The following is a 21,146-nucleotide window of genomic DNA, read 5'->3' as shown; positions in this document are numbered from 1 at the left end:
AGCAAATGATCTGCTGCATTGCAATAGCTACAAGTTTGATGAGGCTTGCTGTTGGAGAAAGAACACGAGAATGAGCTACGGTTATGTGGCTTGCTCGACACAATTTTATCTTGCTTCGGCTTTGTCGATTCTTCAGCTGATAAATGCTGATATCGGCGATTTAAATTTTTTCAAAATCGGCCCAAAGCGGCAAAGTCTCATAATCGAGCTGTTCCTCCCATTTTTGTTTGGTCACTGGGTCGACTCTATTCAATACCAAATATATCAACATTGCATTCGAAATTTTTGTATCATCTCCTATCGATAACAGAGAACCATAAATCGACGAAACAGTATCGATAAGGTTTCTCAAGGAGGAAGCGGACTGATGCGATATTTTAGGAAGACTAAACAATGTTGATATATTATTCATAAAGATGAGGCATTCGTTATCGTAAACCTTTTTTAAACTGGCTAGTGCCTTTTCGTAATTGCTCTCGGTGACTTGGTAAGCTTTAATTGTTCCTAAAGCTTCACCAGAGAGACATAAAATTAAATGGTTAAATTTTTCGATAACTGGAATGCTGGCGTCTTTATTAACCAAAGTTTCGAAAAGGCTGATGAAATTTTTGAACTCCGAATAATCTCCACTGAATTTTGGCAATGCCAAATTCGGAAGTCGCGCACGAGTTGGAGCTACAGCAGCTAGTCCCGGAGCTAGGCTCATTTTAAATTAAATATTTAAATTAATTAAATTAAATTAATTAAATATTATTTCCGAATTAAATAAATAAATGGCCGAAACAAATTATCTCAAATCAGACCGACAATATAATTTAATAACCTTCGAATCAATAATTCGAAATTTATGAAACCAAAAAAATAGGTTATTTTTAATTTCATAAATTATTAATTTATTGTTCGAAATAAATATTTAATGTATATTAAATATTTTTCTGATGAGAACAACGAAAACAAATTATTTAAATTGAAATTCAAGTCACGCAGTATCAATTAATAGTGGGTGCGAAATGACGCCGAAAAGAGTATACCCGCAGAATACAGGGTATAGCGTCACTTGACGGTCCGCTAATCTAAGCGCGCCAACGAAAAAGGGCCAAACAACAACAACGCAGGTAGCGGTGCAAAAGCGAAGCGAAAATGAAAAGTTCACTGCTGCAGCTGCTAGTATACATACATCTCGCGGGCAACAAATATGTGTCGCATTACGAAGGTATTTTGACCACAGTATGTTTCTGTCACATTATTAACATAGTTTGACCACTGTGCTTGCAAGTCGCATCTGCGCAATGAGTTTGGTACACTTTGAAATCATTCTTAGAATTTGACTACGACGCATATGGCTGGCGCCAAAGTACCGCAACGAGTGAGGCGACAACGTTGTCGCGCTGTCGCCTAGTGTAGTCCAGCTAGCGTGTGTAAAGCATAGATCGATATGTAGGAAATGCGGGCAGTTGCATGAAGACGATTGCGCACGCCGGTTGGAATTCGCTTCACTCGAGGGGTTTATGTGTCGACATGGAAGATCAGGCGCAAGAAAATGACAACGCTGCGACATCAGAAGATCTGCATTGCCTACAAATATCCCCCATGCATACCTGGCAGCTTTACAAGTGCAAAACAACAACCTAATGGAGATCATCAAAAATATGCAGACACCGAAGGCATCGGCAACTGATGAAAAGGGAAAACATATAACTCTCCCAAAGTTTCATCCTGAGGGAGCTGGTGCAGATGCCTCAGCTTGGTGTACAACAGTGGATCTCATTTTTGCTGATAAAATGCCCGAAGGTAGCAGCCTGATGATAACTTTGAGCAAGGCGCTAGAGGGAAGTGCATCACAATGGCTGTCCCAAATATGCTTTGCTGGCATCACATGGCCACAATTTAAAGAACTCTTCGTTCAACGCTTCGTTGGCATCGAAACGTCTGCTGCCACACTGATGAAAATTTTGAACGGGCGACCAAAGTCTGGAGAAAGTTACACCGAATATGGAAGCCGAATCGTCACCTTACTTATGTCCAAATTTAAATCTATTGATCTGGAGGAAATTGCGGTTTCACTTACTCTGGCTCACATGGCACAAATTGATGACAAATTGTCGCGCTGGGTTTTTACAAACAATATTAAAACTCGAAATGACATGCAACAACAACTACAAGCGCACACTTTTAAAAAACGGAACCTTGATGACGACGCATCTACAACAGGCCCAGAGCGTAAAAAGTCTAAGTATCTCTCTCAAGTGAAATGCAATTATTGTGGAAAGATCGGACATAAATATGCTGAATGTCGTGCTCGGCAGAGGCCACAAAATCAAGGAAAAAGTCACAACGGAAGTTCAACGCAAGGATCAAAAGAACGGTCAACAGTCAAATGTTTCAAATGCGACGAGCTTGGGCACTTCGCATCCGCCTGTCCGAAAGGACGATCACGAGGAAACGACCAAGTAACCGAGAGACGTGTTGACATCTGTACTGTAGCTCCACCATCAGGAATAGTAAGAAGTTCAACCGGTGAGTCTGTTCCATTTTGCTTCGACTCTGGCGCTGAATGTTCCTTGGTTAAGGAAAGTGTCGCCGATAAATTTAGTGGCAAAAGAATTAATAACATTGTTAAATTGAAGGGCATATGTAATGATTCAATATGCAGCACTCAACAACTATTATGTAATATAAATATTGATCAATGTTATTTTGAGATTTTGTTACATGTTATTATGGATAAGTATTTGAAATATGACGTACTAATTGGCCGTGAAATTTTAGGCCAGGGCTTTGGCGTAACCATGGACGCTGACAAATTTCATATTTACACAACCAAAAGAGTAGAATCGTTAGTAATTACCAATTATGAAGAACGAATAGAATCAAATCGTGAACTTGATGATCTTGATAAGGCAGCCTTAAAACAAATTCTAAAATGTTTTTCAGATTGGTTTATTGATGGAATACCAAAGACTAGGGTCACCACAGGGCAGTTGGAAATTAGATTAATAGATCAGCAAAAGACAGTACAACGGCGGCCATATAGACTTAGTGAAGAAGAGAAAATCAAAGTGCGGGGTAAAGTTGATGAACTACTAAAAGCTAAGATTATTCGGCCAAGCTGTTCACCTTTCGCTAGTCCCATGATGCTAGTTAAAAAATGGCACCGATCGACTGTGTGTGGACTATCGCATGCTAAATGAAAACACAGTTGCTGACAAGTATCCATTGCCCCTCATCTCAGACCAAATTTCTAGGCTTCGGGGTGCTAAATATTTTTCGTGCATAGATATGGTAAGCGGTTTTTACCAAATTCCAGTCCATGAGGACTCAATTGAACGAACAGCATTTGTAACGCCAGAGGGTCAATACGAGTTCTTGACAATGCCGTTTGGTTTGAAAAACGCACCATCTGTGTTCCAGCGGGCTATAATGAAGGCCCTAGGAGCTTTAGCTTACACTTATGCAATTGTTTATATTGATGATGTTCTCATAATAGCAGAAAGCAAAGAAGATGCGCTAGTTAGATTGCAGAGAGTATTGGAGACATTAAGTAAGGCTGGATTCTCATTTAATGTCACTAAGTGTTCCTTTCTCTCCACAAAAATAGAGTATCTCGGATTTGAAATAAGCAACGGAGAAGTCAGGCCAAATTTACGAAAAATTCAAGCTTTAAAAGCATTACCATCACCCCAAAATGTCTCACAGCTAAGACAATTCATTGGTTTAGCCACATATTTTCGGCAATTTGTGTTAAATTTCTCCCAAACGCTTAAACCTCTGTATCTTCTCACATCTAAGAAAAACACTGACTTTGTTTGGTTACCAGTGCATGAACAGGTGCGAATAAAAATAATAACTATATTGACCCAGACGCCAGTTCTAATCATATTCGATCCGCAATACCCAATAGAGCTCCATACTGACGCAAGTTGTATTGGGTATGGAGCGATCCTGTTACATAAAATTGACAATAAACCTCATGTTGTAGAGTATAACAGTAAGTGTACGTCTCCCGCCGAATCTAAATACCACTCATACGAACTGGAGACGTTAGCAGTGGTAAATGCTATAAAACACTTCCGACATTATTTGCAGGGACGTAAATTTGTAGTTTATACTGACTGTAATTCTTTAAAGGCCAGCCGCATAAAACTAGATTTAACACCGAGGGTGCATAGATGGTGGGCGTTTTTACAGGCATTTGATTTCGAAATAGAGTATAGAAAAGGCGAGCGAATGGCGCATGTGGATTTTCTCTCTCGAAATCCAGTGCTTGAACAACCCAAAAGTATAAATAAGATTTCAGAGTTACGAATCAATTTCGATGGGCCGTCATAAATCACGTCCATGAATCCATTATGCATCTTGGATGGGAAAAGACGCTGGACAAAGTCTATTGTTATTACTGGTTCGAAAATATGTCTAAATTCGTTCGTAGATTTGTAGAAAATTGCATTACATGTAAAGTTTCTAAGCCACGAGTGGGAAAAGTGCAGGCTGAGCTGCATCCTATTCCTAAAATAGAAATACCGTGGCATACGATACATATCGACATCACAGGCAAATTGAGTGGCAAAAATGATTTGAAGGAATATGTCATCGTCCTTATAGATGCCTTCACCAAATTTGTTTATTTTTACCACACACTAAATATAGATTCTGATAGCTGCATCAAGGCTGTAAAATCCGCCGTTTCCTTGTTTGGTTTACCCACTCGAATTATAGCAGATCAAGGACGTAGTTTCGCAAGTAAAAGCTTTCGCGATTTTTGCTCCTCTCAAAAAATTAATCTACATTTAATTGCTACGGGTGCAAGTAGAGCAAACGGTCAGGTAGAACGTGTCATGAGTACCCTGAAAGGTATGCTAACGGCTGTCGAGTCTAGTCAGAGATCATGGCAGGATGCGTTGGCTGAAGTGCAGCTAGCAATGAAATGCACGATTAATCGTGTGACTAAGTTTAGCCCTTTGGAATTATTGATAGGTAAAGAAGCTCGACCTTTTGGCTTGTTGCCGCTAAACGAAGAAAACAATGATGAGGTAGACAAAGAAAATTTGAGAAAGGAGGCTAAAAAGAACATGAAAACTCAAGCAGAATACGATAAAGATAGGTTTGATAAAAATAAGGCTAAGATAGTACATTTCAAAGTGGGTGATCATGTTTTGCTTAAAAACGAAGAACGTCATCAAATTAAACTCGATCCTAAATTTAAAGGGCCATTTGAGATAATTGAAGTATTGGATGGAGATAGATATACGCTAAAATCTTTAACATGTAAACGAACATATAAGTATTCTCATGAATGTTTAAGAGCAATGCCAAATAATCAGATACACGATGAGTTATGTAAAGTTAGGGACAGCGCAATAGAAGTTGTGTCTGTTGCCCAATAGAGAAACTGAAGACCGCACCATAGCAGAAGAGACTTTTTATGGCGGGGGTCGTATGTGTTGAAGGAACTACACAGATGATAAGTAAATTATGTGTTAAAGGAACTACACAAAAGATAAGTTAATTATTTGTAAAAGGAACTACAAAATTTGTTTGGTTTAAAAGATTAAGAGAAAAATGTGTTAAAGGAATTACACAAATGGAATGATTTCTTAAATTTAAATTATGTTATGAAAATTTAAATAATTTAGTTATGTTATGATAAGAATGAAGTTGAAACTAATTTGAATCAGAAATAAATTGAATGGAAATAATTCTTTGAAATATCCAGAGAGTCTTTGAATCCTGAAGTATTGTCACTTATGTGGTAGATTTAATACAACACACGATGACGTGTATTATGTCAGGAAGGCCGTGTCGCATTACGAAGGTATTTTGACCACAGTATGTTTCTGTCACATTATTAACATAGTTTGACCACTGTGTTTGCAAGTCGCATCTGCGCAATGAGTTTGGTACATTTTGAAATCATTCTTAGAATTTGACTACGACGCATAATATGGCTGGCGCCAAAGTACCGCAACGAGTGAGGCGACAACGTTGTCGCGCTGTCGCCTAGTGTAGTCCAGCTAGCGTGTGTAAAGCATTGATCGATATGTAGGAAATGCAGTTGCATGAAGACGATTGCGCACGCCGGTTGGAATTCGCTTCACTCGAGGGGTTTATGTGTCGACATGGAAGATCAGGCGCAAGAAAATGACAACGCTGCGACATATGTTAATGCCGCGGTCGCGGAAATATAAAACTAACAAGAGAGAACGCTATAGTCGAGTTCCCCGACTATCTGATACCCGTTACTCAGCTAGTGAAAGTGCGAAGGAGTCTTCAGCACTGACAGTTTTTGGCGGTTTGTGGGCGCTAGAGTGGGCGTGGCAAAAAGTTTTTTGGCGAATCGATAGAAATTTATAAGACTAACACAAAAATGAAAAAATATCAAAACATTTTTCAAAAGTGTGGGCGTAGCAGCTTTGGGCGGTTTGTGGGCGTTAGAGTGGGCGTGGCAAAAAGTTTTTTTGCAAATCGTAAGAAATTTATAAGACTAATACAAAAATGAAAAAATATCAAAACATTTTTCAAAAGTGTGGGCGTGGCAGTTTTTAGCGGTTTGTGGGCGTTAGAGTGGGCGTGGCAACATGAATCGACAAACTTGCGCTGCGTCTATGTCTCAGGAGTCAGTATGCTTAATTCTAACTTTCTACCTTTTGTAGTTCCTGAGATCTCGACGTTCATACGGACAGACAGAGGAACAGACGGACGGACAGACGGACATGGCCAGATCGACTTGGCTATTGATCCTGATCAAGAATATATATACTTTATATGGTCGGAAACGCTTCCTTCTGCCTGTTACATACTTTTCAACGAATCTAGTATACCCTTTTACTCTACGAGTAACGGGTATAAAAACACACAATTGTGAAATAACCGTAAAAGATGTACTGTATGTTCCGCAATTTCAGTGCAATTTCATATCAGTTAGCAAAGCTGTAAATAGTGGCTGTAAAGTGATATTTAAAGGGAACTGTGCTCTAATAAATAATAAAAACAACAATTTGTTTTTGTGTGAAACAAAAGAAGATAATTACATGTTATGCTATGGAAACGGTGATCAAAAATAACTAATAAAATGGCGTAAACGGTATGGGCACTTAAACGTTAACAGTTTAATACAACTACGCGAAAATAATCTAGTGCATGGATTAAAATTGAACACAAATTTAAAAAATATTGACTGTACAGTGTGTTTAAAATGATTAATATACCTTCGATCGGTGGCTCAAAATATTTTGTGGCAATGATAGACGACAAATCGCGCCTTGTGCATGTTTATTTCATTAAACATAAACATTTTCAAATCGTTCAAGAAAATGGCTGAGTGCCAAACTGGAAAAACAATTAAAATATTGCGAAGTGATAACGAAACTGAATATGTTAATAACGCGTTCGACAATTTTTTGGAAGAAAATGGAATTCTTCGGCAGTTGACTGTTCCTCATACACCCCAACAGAATGGAGTGGCAGAGAGAAAGAACCGCACTTTAATTGAAATGGCTCGCAGCATGATAGTAAATGCAGCGTTGGATGAAAAGTTTTGGGCTGAAGCTGTGCACACCGCTGCTTACCTACGTAACAGATCACCAACCAAGGCACTGGTAAATATGACTCCATATGAAGCATGGAATGGAAGAAAACCTACAGTAAGCCATCTTCAACCTTTCGGTTGTAGGGCAATTGCACTAAATAAAACCGAACATAAGAAGTACCGCTCAAGGGGAAGAGAACTGATGATGGCTGGATACTCTGACATATCCAAAGCTTATCGCCTGTACAATAAAGTCGCCAAGAATATGATCGTTAGCAGAGATGTTCGTTTTATAGAGCCTATGGAAGAAGCTTCTCATGAAATTGAATTTGTTTCAAAGAAGTTTACTAATGATACAATTTCAGCTAAGGGCGAAATGCAAGATAACACGGAACCTCTAACGATCAGTAGGGAAATGGCAGACGACAGCGGCGAAAAAGCAGAAGACGTCAAAGATGACAACGATGGTGCAGCAAGTACTGAGAAGCGTGGCAGAGGAAAACCAAGATTGATCAGGACTGGACTCAAAGGGAGACCAGCGAAGCAGTACAATTCAGTCAACATGTTAAAAAATGAAGAAAGAGTACCTCAAACGGTGAAAGAAGCTTTGGCCAGCGAGAACATTGATGAGTGGCCGGAGGCAATGCAAGAGGAGTATAACGCGCTTATAAAGAATGAGACTTGGGAGATAACAGGCTTGCCCCCAGGCCAAAAAGCCATTGGATGCCGGTGGGTATTTGCGATAGAAAGAGGCGCAACCGGTGAAATCGACCGTTACAAAGCATGCCACATTTCCAATGGTCTTAGCAATAGCGGCTGAGCTGGAGCTCGATGTACATCAACTAGACGTGTCAACAGCATACCTCAATGGAGACCTTACTGAAGACATCTTTATGAAGCAGCCAGAACAATTTGAGCTTGGCAATGATCGGGTTTTGAAGCTCAAGAAATCCCTGTATGGACTCAAACAGTCTGGTCGAATGTGGAATTTGAAGCTAGACGAGATGCTACAAAGAATAGGCTTTACAGCGTGCGCAAGCGAACCGTGCTTGTATACACGGCATAAGGGCGCTATCACCAACATAATAGCCGTTTATGTTTACAACCTTAAGGTCTGCTGTTCAGACCTTGGTGAGTTAAAGGAGATCAAGAGAGTAATTTCTAATACATTCCAGATTGTCGATAAGGGGCCGATACACCAATTTCTGGGCATGAGCTTTGAACGAGATGGGTCAACTGGCACAATTACTATAAACCAACAGCAACATATTTCGCAACTCTTGGAGCAGTACGGCTTGACAAGTTGTCGCACCACTTCAGTACCGTTGGAAGCAGGCTTTCAACCCAAACGCGAAAGTCAATCCTGTCAGCTGGTGGACCAGATGGAGTACCAATCAATTATAGGGTCACTCATGTATATAGCCATCGCAACACGTCCTGATATTTTGCACTCGGTGTGTAAGCTATCACAACGAAACACCAACCCACATTCAGAGCATTTAGCAGCAGCAAAGCAGATACTATGAAACTACGCTGGATTTGAAACTGAAATATCAAAAGAGTGGTCAAATGGTGACTGGCTATGACGACGCTGATTGGGGTGGAGACTCTACAGATCGCAAATCGTATAGTTGTCATATCTTCATCTTAGGAGGCAGCACTTTTGCATGGGAAAGCAAGAAGCAGACGTCGGTGGCATTGAGCAGCACTGAGGCTGAATATATGGCACTTTCCCAAGCAGCAACAGATGCCGTATATATAAGAAACGTCTTAAATTAAATGAATTTGTATTTAAATGAGAAACCTATTACTATATATGGAGATAATTTAAGCGCTATGAATTTAGTTAAAAACGCTGTTTAACATGCAAGATCAAAACATAGATATTCATTATCATTATGTACGAGAAATTTATAGTGAGAATTTGATTGAACTTAAATATTTTCCAACTGAAGATATGGTGGCAGACTTACTAACGAAAAACTTATGTAAAGTAAAACATGAAAAATGTACACAATTGCTAGGTCTTTACAATTATGAAAATTAACCTGAATTATTGTACCTGAATACATATTGAATTATAAAATTTGAATTATATGTATTGAAGAGGAGTGTTGGAATATGCAATACATAACTACTTAACTACTTTGGTCAACCCTAGTATAAGAGCTTAATGTCATACTTATAAGTGTATATAAATATCAGTTGAATAAAGCTTTCCTTCTTTCTGTTCTTGGAGTCCAACTAAAATCTACTTATTCTGCGGCGCACTTGGTTCTATCAAAATCCAATAGGTTATGGGCCCAGGACCCTTAGCAGAAAATAAGTTAATTTGGAACCTGTCCGAGATAACTCTCATATGTTGAGAGAAGCCGATTATTACTGTGTGTATTGATCGTTAAACTAAATAAAATAAAAGAAAAGTAAAATAAGTCATAAGTATAATATAGACAAATTGGGTGAGTCCAATTATGACTCGTGGTGTGTGCAGATGAAAAGTGTTGGTGCATCAAGAACTATGGTCAGTGATTTCGGAAGAAAAATTAGAAGAAGACGCCAATTACAAACTAAAAGATCAAAAGGCCTTAGCCGCAATTACGCTATCGGTTAAAACAAGTGAACTTACAAACATAAAAAAATGTCAATCTGTCAAGGAGGCCTGGACACAATTAAAAGAAATTCATCAGCCATCGGGACCTGTGAGAAAAGTGTTTACAAAATTATTATACATATATGCGCATGACTGAAGATGAGAAAATGCAGCAGTACCTAACAAACTTTGCAAATGTTTTCGTTCAATTGACTGAGATGGGAATAGTTTTGCAAGAGGAACTATTAGTGATAATGCTATTGGCAAGCTTACCAAAGTCATTTGAAAATTTAGTCGTGGCACGATAATGCTATTGGCAAGCTTACCAAAATCATTTGAAAATTTAGTCGTGGCATTAGAATCTCGTGATGAACTTCCAAGACTTTCTAATTTGAAAATAAAGTTACTCAAAGAAGGTGAGCGCCGAAAAAATTGTGACGCAGCTGAAAACGACGGAACTGTACAAGCCTTTGTTGCGCATTCAAAAAACTGTTTCGCGAAAAAGAGTTACTGCGGTGAATCAAATAAAAACAAGAGAGAACGCTATAGTCGAGTTCCCCGACTATCTGATACCCGTTACTCAGCTAGTGGAAGTGCGAAGGAGATAGAAATTTACAAGTCTAATACAAAAATTAAAAAATATTACAACATTTTTCAAAAGTGTGGGCATGGCAGCTTTATGCGGTTTGTGGGCGTTAGAGTGGGCGTGACAACATGAATCAACAAACTTGCGCTGCGTCTATGTCTCTGGAGTCCGTATGTTTAATCTCAACTTTCTAGCTTTTGTGGTTTCTAAGATCTCGACGTTCATACGGACAGACGGACGGACAGACGGACGGACAGACGGACAGACGGACGGACAGACGGACGGACAGACGGACATGGCCAGATCGACTCGGCTATTGATCCTGATCAAGAATATACTTTATATGGTCGGAAACGTGCGAATGAGTCTTCAGCACTGACAGTTTTTGGCGGTTTGTGGGCGCTAGAGTAGGCGTGGCAAAAAGTTTTTAGGCAAATACAAAACTACAAAACTAATACAAGACGAATACAAAAATGAAAAAATATCAAAACATTTTTTAAAAGTGTGGGCGTGGCAGATTTGGGCGGTTTGTGGGCGTTAGAGAGGGCGTGGCAAAAAGTTTTTTTGGCAAATCGTTAGAAATTTACAAGACTAATACAAAAATGAAAAAATATCAAAACATTTTTCAAAAGTGTGGGCGTGGGAGCTTTTGGCGGTTTGTGGGCGTTAGAGTGGGCGTGGCAACATTAATCGACAAACTTGCGCTGCGGGTATGTATGTATATCTAGTATACCCTTTTACTCTACGAGTAACGAGTATAACAACGAAAACTTGCTGAGGGCAATAAAAGTAAACAATTCGTTTTTGTGAGAAACAAAAGAAGATAATTACATGTTATGCAATGGAAACGGTGATCAAAAAGAACTAATAAAATGGCATAAACGGTATGGGCACTTAAACGTTAACAGTTTAATACAACTACGCGAAAATAATCTAGTGCATGAATTAAAATTTAACACAAATTTAAAAAATATTGACTGTACAGTGTGTTTAAAAAGTAAAAGCTGTGCGTTACCATTTACGCAATCCGAAAATAAAAGAGAGGAGCTTTTGGAAATCGTCCATAGTGACGTATGCGGACCTATGGATATAAATAGCAGTTGAATAAAGCTTTCCTTCTTTCTGTTCTTGGAGTCCAATTAAAATCTACTTATTCTGCGGGGCACTTGGTTCTATCAAAATCCAATAATATGCGAAAACCCGGTTGCAATGAATTAAAGGACTTGATGCAGGAGCTTGCAGCTAATTGACGAAAGAGAGGACGAAAATAAGAATGCGTTTGATTTCTAAAAAAATCAGGAGCGTGTCTATCAACTAAATTATTTGGTAGCGATCAAGAGAATTCTACACGCAGTCGGATTATGACATAAGGGATTATGGATCAGAGGGTCCATTTGGAACTCCTACGTTGCGATAATATGAAGCCCATTTTAAGGTTTAATCGAGGCGATTAAATAGGCAAGAGGACCGAATGCTTTCAAGAAAAGTACTCGATACTTGGTAGACCGCCAATTCTTGTGCAAGATGCGGAGTAGTGGTTGTAGTTCTGCAGGGAAAACCGAAAATGAACAAGAATAAAATACCTTTGAAAAACGCAACAATACACTTCATGTTTAAACTTATCCTAATAAAACATTACACACGTTAAATAATAAATTCTTACATAAAGTATATATATTCTTGGTCAGGATCAATAGCCAAGTTTATCCGGCCATATCATAACATTAACATAAGGGGAGTACCTAAGATGAACTTGTGTAGAGGTTAAATGTATATCTTAATGTTGTGTGAGGTCAGTGAGGGCGTTCCCAGCAGACGTCTACGGGATTGGCTGTTGTCCAGAAGGTTGTTGGCCAGGAGGTTGGGGTGGTTGTCCACCCCATGATGCGTGGGATGATTTCTCCGCGTTCACCATCGTTTCAGTTTTCCTTGGATGATGGCTGATGCTTCTTGTGGGTTTGTTGCGGTGGCAAAGAATGCGGGGTCGTCTGCATAGGTGGATATTGTGAGGTTACGGGAGGGTATGATAGGGAGGTCTGTTATGAACAGGGTGTAGAGAAGGGGTCCAAGGACGCTGCCTTGAGGTACTCCGGCCTTGGCGTGCTGGTGGTTGAGGAGCCGCATCGCACTTGGAACTTTTTATAAATATATACGAAAAGTAACCAGATTGTCTCTAAAATGTCCAAATATGTGTATGCCAAGACCGTTTTGTCTTAACTCTATCGGGACATTCTAAAAATAGAGTGTAAAGGGAGAACAATTGTTCATTTTTGCAGCACAGCGGAGTTTTGATTGCTTTTCGTCACAACAAAAGTGAACTTCAAAGTGGTCAAACGTGCGATTGATAGGTCCAATTTTAATTATTTAAAATTAATTTTAAAGTTTCCGGTATTTACTTTAATAAATTCTGATTGTGAAATTCACTGAATTGATTTATCATATTTGGTGAATTTTTGATGGATTATACCTTTTTTGTGTATTATGTGAACGTCATTTTCCTAGTTTAGATAAACTTTTAGATATATTGCCCCCCGATCCCCCCTTAAAGAGTGCTATCACTGTATTTGTCAATGTTTTAAGGAAATAAAAATCGTAGGTCTAGCTGCAAATATTTGCAAACATACGTGTAAACAATAATAAACTCAAGCTGTCTTGCAGTCTTCAAGGTCAAGTTTTCGCCGTATTTTGCTGCTTGTCCTATGTTTTTGTGATGTTTCTTTTGTAATCATCATTTGTGTTTGTCAATTATGTTTGTGTCAACAATTTTGCTTATTATATTTGTCCCCATTCTTTTCTTACCGTTTTCTACAGACGCTTCTTGTAACTGAACTTTTTCCTGTGTCTTTTTGAGCATTAAATGTTAAGAGAACTCAAAAGTGATAGCACGATGAAATTAATTTTAAACAAGAGAGAACGCTATAGTCGAGTTCCCCGACTATCTGATACCCGTTACTCAGATGGTGAAAGTGCGCAGGAGAGTCTTCAGCACTGACAGTTTTTGGCGGTTTGTGGGCGCAAGAGTGGGCGTGGCAAAAAGTTTTTTGGCAAATCGATAGAAATTTACAAGACAAATACAAAAATTAAAAAATATCAAAACCTTTTTCAAAAGTGTGAGCGTGGCAGCTTTGGGCGATTTGTGGGCGTTAGAGTGGGCGTGGCAAAAAGTTTTTTGGCAAATCGATAGAAATTTACAAGACAAATACAAAAATTAAAAAATATCAAAACCTTTTTCAAAAGTGTGGGCGTGGCAGTTTTAGGCGGTTTGTGGGCGTTAGAGTGGTCGTGGCAACATGAATCGACAAACTTGCGCTGCGTCTATGTCTCTGGAGTTTGTATGCTTATTCTCAACTTTCTAGCTTTTATAGTTCCTGAGATCTCGACGTTCATACGGACGGACAGACGGACAGACAGACAGACGGACGGACAGACGGACGGACAGACGGACATGGCCAAATCGACTCGGCTATTGATCCTGATCAAGAATATATATACTTTATGTGGTCGGAAACGCTTCTTTCTGCCTGTTACATACTTTTCAACGAATCTAGTATACCCTTTTACTCTACGAGTAACGGGTATAAATATTGGTCTATGCTTATAGATATATTTAAACAAATTTCAGTTGCAGAACTTTGCAGAAGGCTGAGTTATCTTACACAAAAAAATGCTGCCGCCTTGTTTTTGTCTTAATATTCTTCATAATATTCTTTCATATTAACAAAATTGAAGCATAATTTTAGGTGTATTTTTTGGTTTTTGCTTTTTGGTGGGCGTAAATACTAACGACCACGCCCATTTTTTAGATATTTTTTAGATAAAATGAATTTTAAAGTTTCCGGTCCTGGTTATACCCGTTACTCGTAGAGTAAAAGGGTATACTAGATTCGTTGAAAAGTATGTAACAGGCAGAAGGAAGCGTTTCCGACCATATAAAGTATATATATTCTTGATCAGGATCAGTAGCCGAGTCGATCTGGCCATGTCCGTCTGTCCGTCCGTCTGTCTGTCCGTCTGTCCGTCTGTCCGTCTGTCCGTCTGTCCGTCTGTCCGTATGAACGTCGAGATCTCAGGAACTACAAAAGGTAGAAAGTTGAGATTAAGAATACAGACTCCAGGGACATAGACGCAGCGCAAGTTTGTCGATTCATGTTGCCACGCCCACTCTAACGCCCACAAACCGCCCAAAACTGCCACGCCCACACTTATGAAAAATGTTTTGATATTTTTTCATTTTTGTATTAGTCTTGTAAATTTCTATCGATTTGCCAAAAAACTTTTTGCCACGCCCACTCTAACGCCCACAAACCGCCAAAAACTGTCAGTGCTGAAGACTCTCCTTCGCACTTCGAATAGCTGAGTAACGGGTATCAAATAGTCGGGGAACTCGACTATAGCATTCTCTCTTGTCACACCTAAATTCGGGCCAAATAAAAATAATAATTTGTTATAACATAAGACTTGACGCTGTCTAGCGCAGTGTCGGCAGTTGGACAATAACAACAACATAAGTGTAGTGCGATAGACTGCATATGTGGCCCGTTAGGGCATCACTGTCCCCCTCACACTGCGAGCAGTTGCACAAGAGGGGAAACAAAAGCAGTGATTGTCTTACATTCGAATCTGCTTATAATCGCGAGAGATGGCAAACTCTAGGAAAACGAAGGCAAACGTACAAAGTAAAACTGATTCATCTACGGTAATCTCTGCTTATACTGGTAGTCCAAAACCACCTCCAATCGTTCTTATGGGCGTGACAAACGTGAACGAACTTCTTATCGCTATCGAGGAAGTTACAAATCTTGAAAATATTGAAATCAAATCCTCTGTGGGCTCCACTCACAGAATCTACACCAAGGACGCTAATACCTACAGGGCTGTAGTACGACAACTAAATACTCTGAAAATTGAATTCCATTGCTATCAATTGAAAGACGAGAAGCCATTCAGAGTTGTTGTGCGAGGATTACACCATTCACAGCTCCATCATAAAATCAAAGAGGAATTACTCAGACAGGGGCATAAAGTTCAATCAATATATAACCCAAAAAGCAACAAGAGCGGTGAAAAGATTAACCTCTTCTTCATTAATGTAGAATAGAATCTAAATAACAAAGATATACTCCAACTACGATCTCTATGCCGCCAACGCGTCAGTATTGAAGTAGCCAGAAAAGCGCACGACATTGTGCAATGTCGGAGATGCCAATCGTTTGGTCATACTGCAAGATATTGCTACAGACCTTTTATCTGTGTCTCTTGCGGTGAATATCATAAATCATCAGATTGTCTCAGAAGCAAAGAAGCACCAGCAACTTGCACTCACTGCGGAGAAAATCACCCAGCTAACTTCCGTGGCTGCAAATCCTATCAAAAATTGCTCAAAATGAACGACAATGTACAGAAAACTCCAATAGTGGGCATAAACAATAACTCTACACCTAAACATTATGAAAATGGAGTTTCTTATGCTCAAATAGCCAGAAATGCACTTCCAATCACGGAAAAACAAAACAAACGACCAGGAAATCTAACAAATAGGCTACAGGACGCCAATCAACAGCAACATCACTACGGTGCAAAAAATCATGCGCACTTCTTCTCAGATGTTTCACAAAAGCAAAATGCACAAGAATCTAATATAGAAACGGCAATTGCATCGCTCACAAAAGCTATCGAGGGTCTACACTCCATGCAAGCCCAGATGCTGCAGATGCTGGTCGCAATTAACGCGCAACTCACACAATGTCCCAAATAAAAATTCTCACCTGGAACACGCGAGGTGCTGCCGGCAAAATGACTGAAATCGGCCACCTTGTGGAGAGAGAGAATATTGACATTCTCCTTCTCACCGAAACGAAGACATCCAACCTTCAACTATTTGGATATGAAGTCTACACTTCAAATTTACCTGACGGCAGTCGCAGGGGTGGAGCTGCAATCCTGGTTAACAAAAATATCAATCACTTTCCCATTGAGCCAATCGCCCATGCTAAAGTCCAAATCGTGGGTGCCAAAATCCAAACATGTATAGGACAAATATTCATCGGATCAATCTACTGCCCTCCAAACTTCAGCTGGACTCAATCAGAATTTGATGACATATTCGCTAACTTCAACTTTCCAAGATCATTCATCAGCGGAGACTGGAACGCAAAACATCCATGGTGGGGTTCTGCGATCACCTGTCACCGAGGTAACTTACTTGCCGCTAGCGTCAACTCAATTAACGCCAACATCCTGGCGACTGGAGCACCAACATACTATCCAAGCGCAGTAAATCGAAGACCATCCTGTTTAGACTTTGCAATCTATCGCAACATTCCACACGACAAGCTAAACATCAGAGACAGCTGGGACCTTGAATCGGACCACCTGTCTCTCATCACTACATTAAAAACAGAAGCCACACAATGCACTCAACGTAGCCAACTTCTTAGCAAACACACAAATGTAGCTGTTTTCAAGGAAGAACTATGTAGATCGATACGCCTTAACATTAAGATCAACTCTGCTGCTGAAATTGACGACGCGGTAGACCTCTTCACTACCAATGTGACAAATGCGGCGAGGAGTGCAAACATGCACACTGCAAATAATCATAGCAGAGCCCTCATACGCCACTCGAATAGATTTGATCCAACCATTGCAGAGATGCTAGTCCGTAAGAGAGCACTGAGAAGACGTTATATTCGAACGCACAGTCCTGAGGATAAAGCTCAATGGCATAGATGCGCCAGAGAGCTTCACGTTGCCATGGCTGAATTGAAAAATGCGCAATTCGAACATATGCTAACCAATATGGATTATTCTAATGATTCCACTTTTAATATGTGGTCCTTTACCAAAAAAGTAAAAAGAATGCCACAGAAAGTTACGCCTCTGAAGAACAGCAATGGTAACTGGTGTCGCTCCTTAGAAGAGCAAGTACAAACATTTGCGGAACACCCTGGCGACAGATTCACTGCGTTTAATTTCGCATCCGAGGGGGATATCAACAGTATAAACGAAGTACTACAGCGCCCATTCCAGATGTCACCTCCAATAAGACCTATCCGTCTGGAAGAAGTCTCAAACATGATACGTACCCTCAAAAGACGAAAGGCGCCAGGTCACGACATAATAAGCAACGCAGTACTTAAAATCCTTCCCAAGAGAGCACTATTACTTATCACATTGATATTCAATGCGATGCAAAAAATGGAAGAGTGCTAGAATCAGTATGATTCTAAAGCCAGGGAAGCCGGAACAGGATCCAAGCTCCTACCGGTCTATCAGTCTCCTGCCCTCCTTATCGAAGGTAATGGAAAGGCTGATAGCTTCCCGACTTATAATACATCTAGAAGACAATGATACTATCCCAATGCACCAATTCGGATTCAGAGCTGGCCACAGTACGATTGAGCAACTGCACCGTGTAGTCAATCATATCCTGAAGGCCTATGACCATAAAGAATACTGCAACGGAATCTTCCTCGACATTCAACAGGCATTTGATAGAGTTTGGATCCCGGGACTACTAGCCAAAGTCAAAACAGCGCTGCCAGCCAACCTGTTTGAGCTCATCAGATCGTTTCTCACAAACAGAGAGTTTTGCGTCCAGTCCAGAGACGCAACCTCTGTAAATTTTGCCATTGCAGCTGGCGTACCTCAAGGAAGCGTCTTAGGACCGATACTTTACTTCATCTATACAGCTGACATCCCCAAGCCAAGCTATTATGAAATGACCTATGACAACAGCAAAATGCTGTTGGCCAGCTTCGCTGACGACGTCTGCTTTCTCAGCTCCTCGAACAGTGAGACCGAGTCGTCACAAATGCTGCAAACTTATCTCAACGAATTCGAGAAATGGGCCATGGCGAACAACATCAAAATTAACGAAAGCAAATGCGTAAACGTTTGCTTTACGTTACGCCGTAACACAACTCCTGCGGTACACATTAATAATGTGGACATAGAACAAGCAACTAAGGCGAAATACCTAGGCCTCACACTGGACAAACGCCTAACCTTCCGCGATCATATTGCCAGAGTCGTCAAAATGTGCAACCTAAAGCGTAACCAACTATTCTGGATGCTAAATAAGAAAAGCAAACTACCTTTAAGATGCAAGCGTCAGATTTATCTGCAAATCATCGAGTGGCGGCTGCGTCCCACCGAAAACGATTCCAAAACGTCCAGAACAAAACATTAAGACAAATCACTGGCTGTGACTGGTTCGTTAGCGGCCAAACGCTTCACAATGATTTAAACCTGCGCCTTGTTGAAGACCAAATCTCGTTCTTCTCAAGCAGATACAACGACCGACTAACTGCCCACCGTAATCGTCTCGCCCGGAGATTACAGGGGGCTATCCCAATTCGCAGGCTCAAAAGAAGACATTTTGGGCTGCTTCTAAGATGTTAGTATGAATATATTATTTACCTGAAACCTCACTACTCGAAATTTGACCTATTCCTATATATTAAGATGAAAACAAATTATATTTTATAATTAAGAGATTATTTACTTAAGACAACATTTAGGTTAAAGGCTTTAATTGAATAATATTAAATAAAGATGTTAATTAATTAAAAAAAAAAATATTCCACACAAAATTCCTTAGGTTGCCGAGTGACTTCACTAATCAAACTTACATGGCCTGTACTCTTAACTACGTTGTTATGTTAAGATATTATTAGGTGCGGGTACTAAATACGTTGGGCTGCGTGCCAGAGTGAATAGCTGCTCTTTATTAAAGCTCTGGCTTAAGACTGAATACAAAAGAATATGAAAGTGATCTGGCTCCAATGCATTACGCCATAAACCCATGGTCGGCAAGCCGACTCAGCATTTATGCAACATAGCTCGGTACCCCGGATAAGGGGTGTCCGGTTGCTGTTGCTGACCGTTCGTAGCGCGGAGCGCTGAACTCGGTTGGGGCGCGTCAGCATTGTTTTTATGAAGTACTAGTGTTTGTGTATTGGTGACAAAAGTGTTGGTACTCTTAGTTGTTAACTTATACATCATTGAGAAAAATACTATTTGCTCCGGAGGATCTTTCAGCTATAATATTTATGTGTTATTATAAATAAATAAAAAAAGGAATATTAATATTTTTGAGCACTTACCTGACGTTCCAAGCCCAGAAAATGTCAATATTGAATCAAATACTTGCACCATTACTACCTCTTCTTGGTCAGATATTGTACTTAGACAAAACGGGATTTGTTGTTTACTAAATGCCCAAAACGTGTGCGAAAAACCTTTGTAAATTTCGCCATGGTCCTGCATATTAGACCCCTGCTCCGATCGTAATTTTTCTAATCGATGCTTTGACAGACGTCTTAGGGTATTTCTTAGAAAACCTCCTAAATCGTGTGGTTTTTTGACTATATTCATATCCACCAACTGTCGTCTACACAGAACAACATTTTGATGCAGTCTCAATCGGTCTTCTTTAGTAGTTCCTTTATACTTTTTTGAGCACTCCAAATTATTTAAGATCCAGTTAGACAACGGTGGGTAATACGAAATTATCAAAGATCCTATTTCATTTTTTTGAGGTGTCTCAAATACGAAACATTTCTGTGATTCTATAAAAGAACTTCCATCACGCGAGCTTTTTAATAGTTGCGCGCTTCGATTGAGTGATATAGTTATAAAACTGTCACTTGGGTCCAACAAAATGGATTCAATATCCACGTATTTAAATTGGTGCATAACCGATTTATCTTCAGGATTAATAAACTTTAGTCCATCAAAATGTATTCCAAGAATAATATTGCTTGCCATATTCCAATACCCTTTGTAATTAACTTTAAACATTGTTGTGCCATACAGTGGATATTGCATTACGCAACTTAGGTACAACACTTTCGCTGTCAATTCATTTCTTGAGGATCCGTATTGTCGGTGGGCTTGGGCTAAAATTGGTATCCAAAATTGTTGTTCTCTTGTTTTAGAAATTCTCATAGGCAAAAAGCTGCTTATATCTGAGTAATATTCCGGTTTTGGCTGCTTGGAAGGATCTCCTAAAGCTACTTGAGCTTGAAGTCCTGCTAGTTGAAGCGCCACCTTTTCACTGACTGGGAACTCGTCCTTCTGCGAAAGTAATTAAAAATAAATTCTGGTAACTCTTCGGTGTCAAAACGATATTTGGCAAGTCGATAGATATTTACAAGACTAATATAAAAATGTCTTACGATTTTTAGGAAGTGTGGGCGTGGCAGTTTTGGGAGATTTCTGGTTAAGGTGGGTGTGGCAAAAAATTATTTATTATTATATTATTATTTTTATTATTATTATTATTTACGAGTAACGGGTATAAATATTAAATTATTCAATTGCCCAACTCAGCATGTAAGAGTGCGAGAAAGATGGAGATATCAAAAAAATACAAATGAAGATGCAAAAACTCTTTTTACGATAGCTCACTAGCTCAACATGGTGGCGTTATATATATTTTG

At 39.6% G+C, this 21,146-nt stretch overlaps 1 protein-coding gene across 5 annotated transcripts in view; it reads right to left on the bottom strand.

Annotated features, from left to right (window-relative positions):
- LOC122620870 (unconventional myosin-VIIa) overlaps nt 1–21,146 on the bottom strand; it is a 1,106,244-nt gene that overhangs the window by 276,203 nt on the left and 808,895 nt on the right. For all 5 annotated transcript variants that reach the window (XM_043798541.1, XM_043798540.1, XM_043798542.1 and 2 more), the window contains one exon: nt 19,809–20,781. In XM_043798541.1, coding sequence (XP_043654476.1) covers nt 19,809–20,781 — 973 coding nt within the window. The remainder of the gene's footprint in view (nt 1–19,808; nt 20,782–21,146) is intronic.

The sequence above is a fragment of the Drosophila teissieri genome, chromosome 3R (assembly GCF_016746235.2).
Source record: "Drosophila teissieri strain GT53w chromosome 3R, Prin_Dtei_1.1, whole genome shotgun sequence".
Classification (NCBI taxonomy): Eukaryota; Metazoa; Arthropoda; class Insecta; order Diptera; family Drosophilidae; genus Drosophila; species Drosophila teissieri.
Note: the sequence above shows the minus strand (reverse complement) of the source record. Positions and strands in the feature narration are given on the sequence as shown.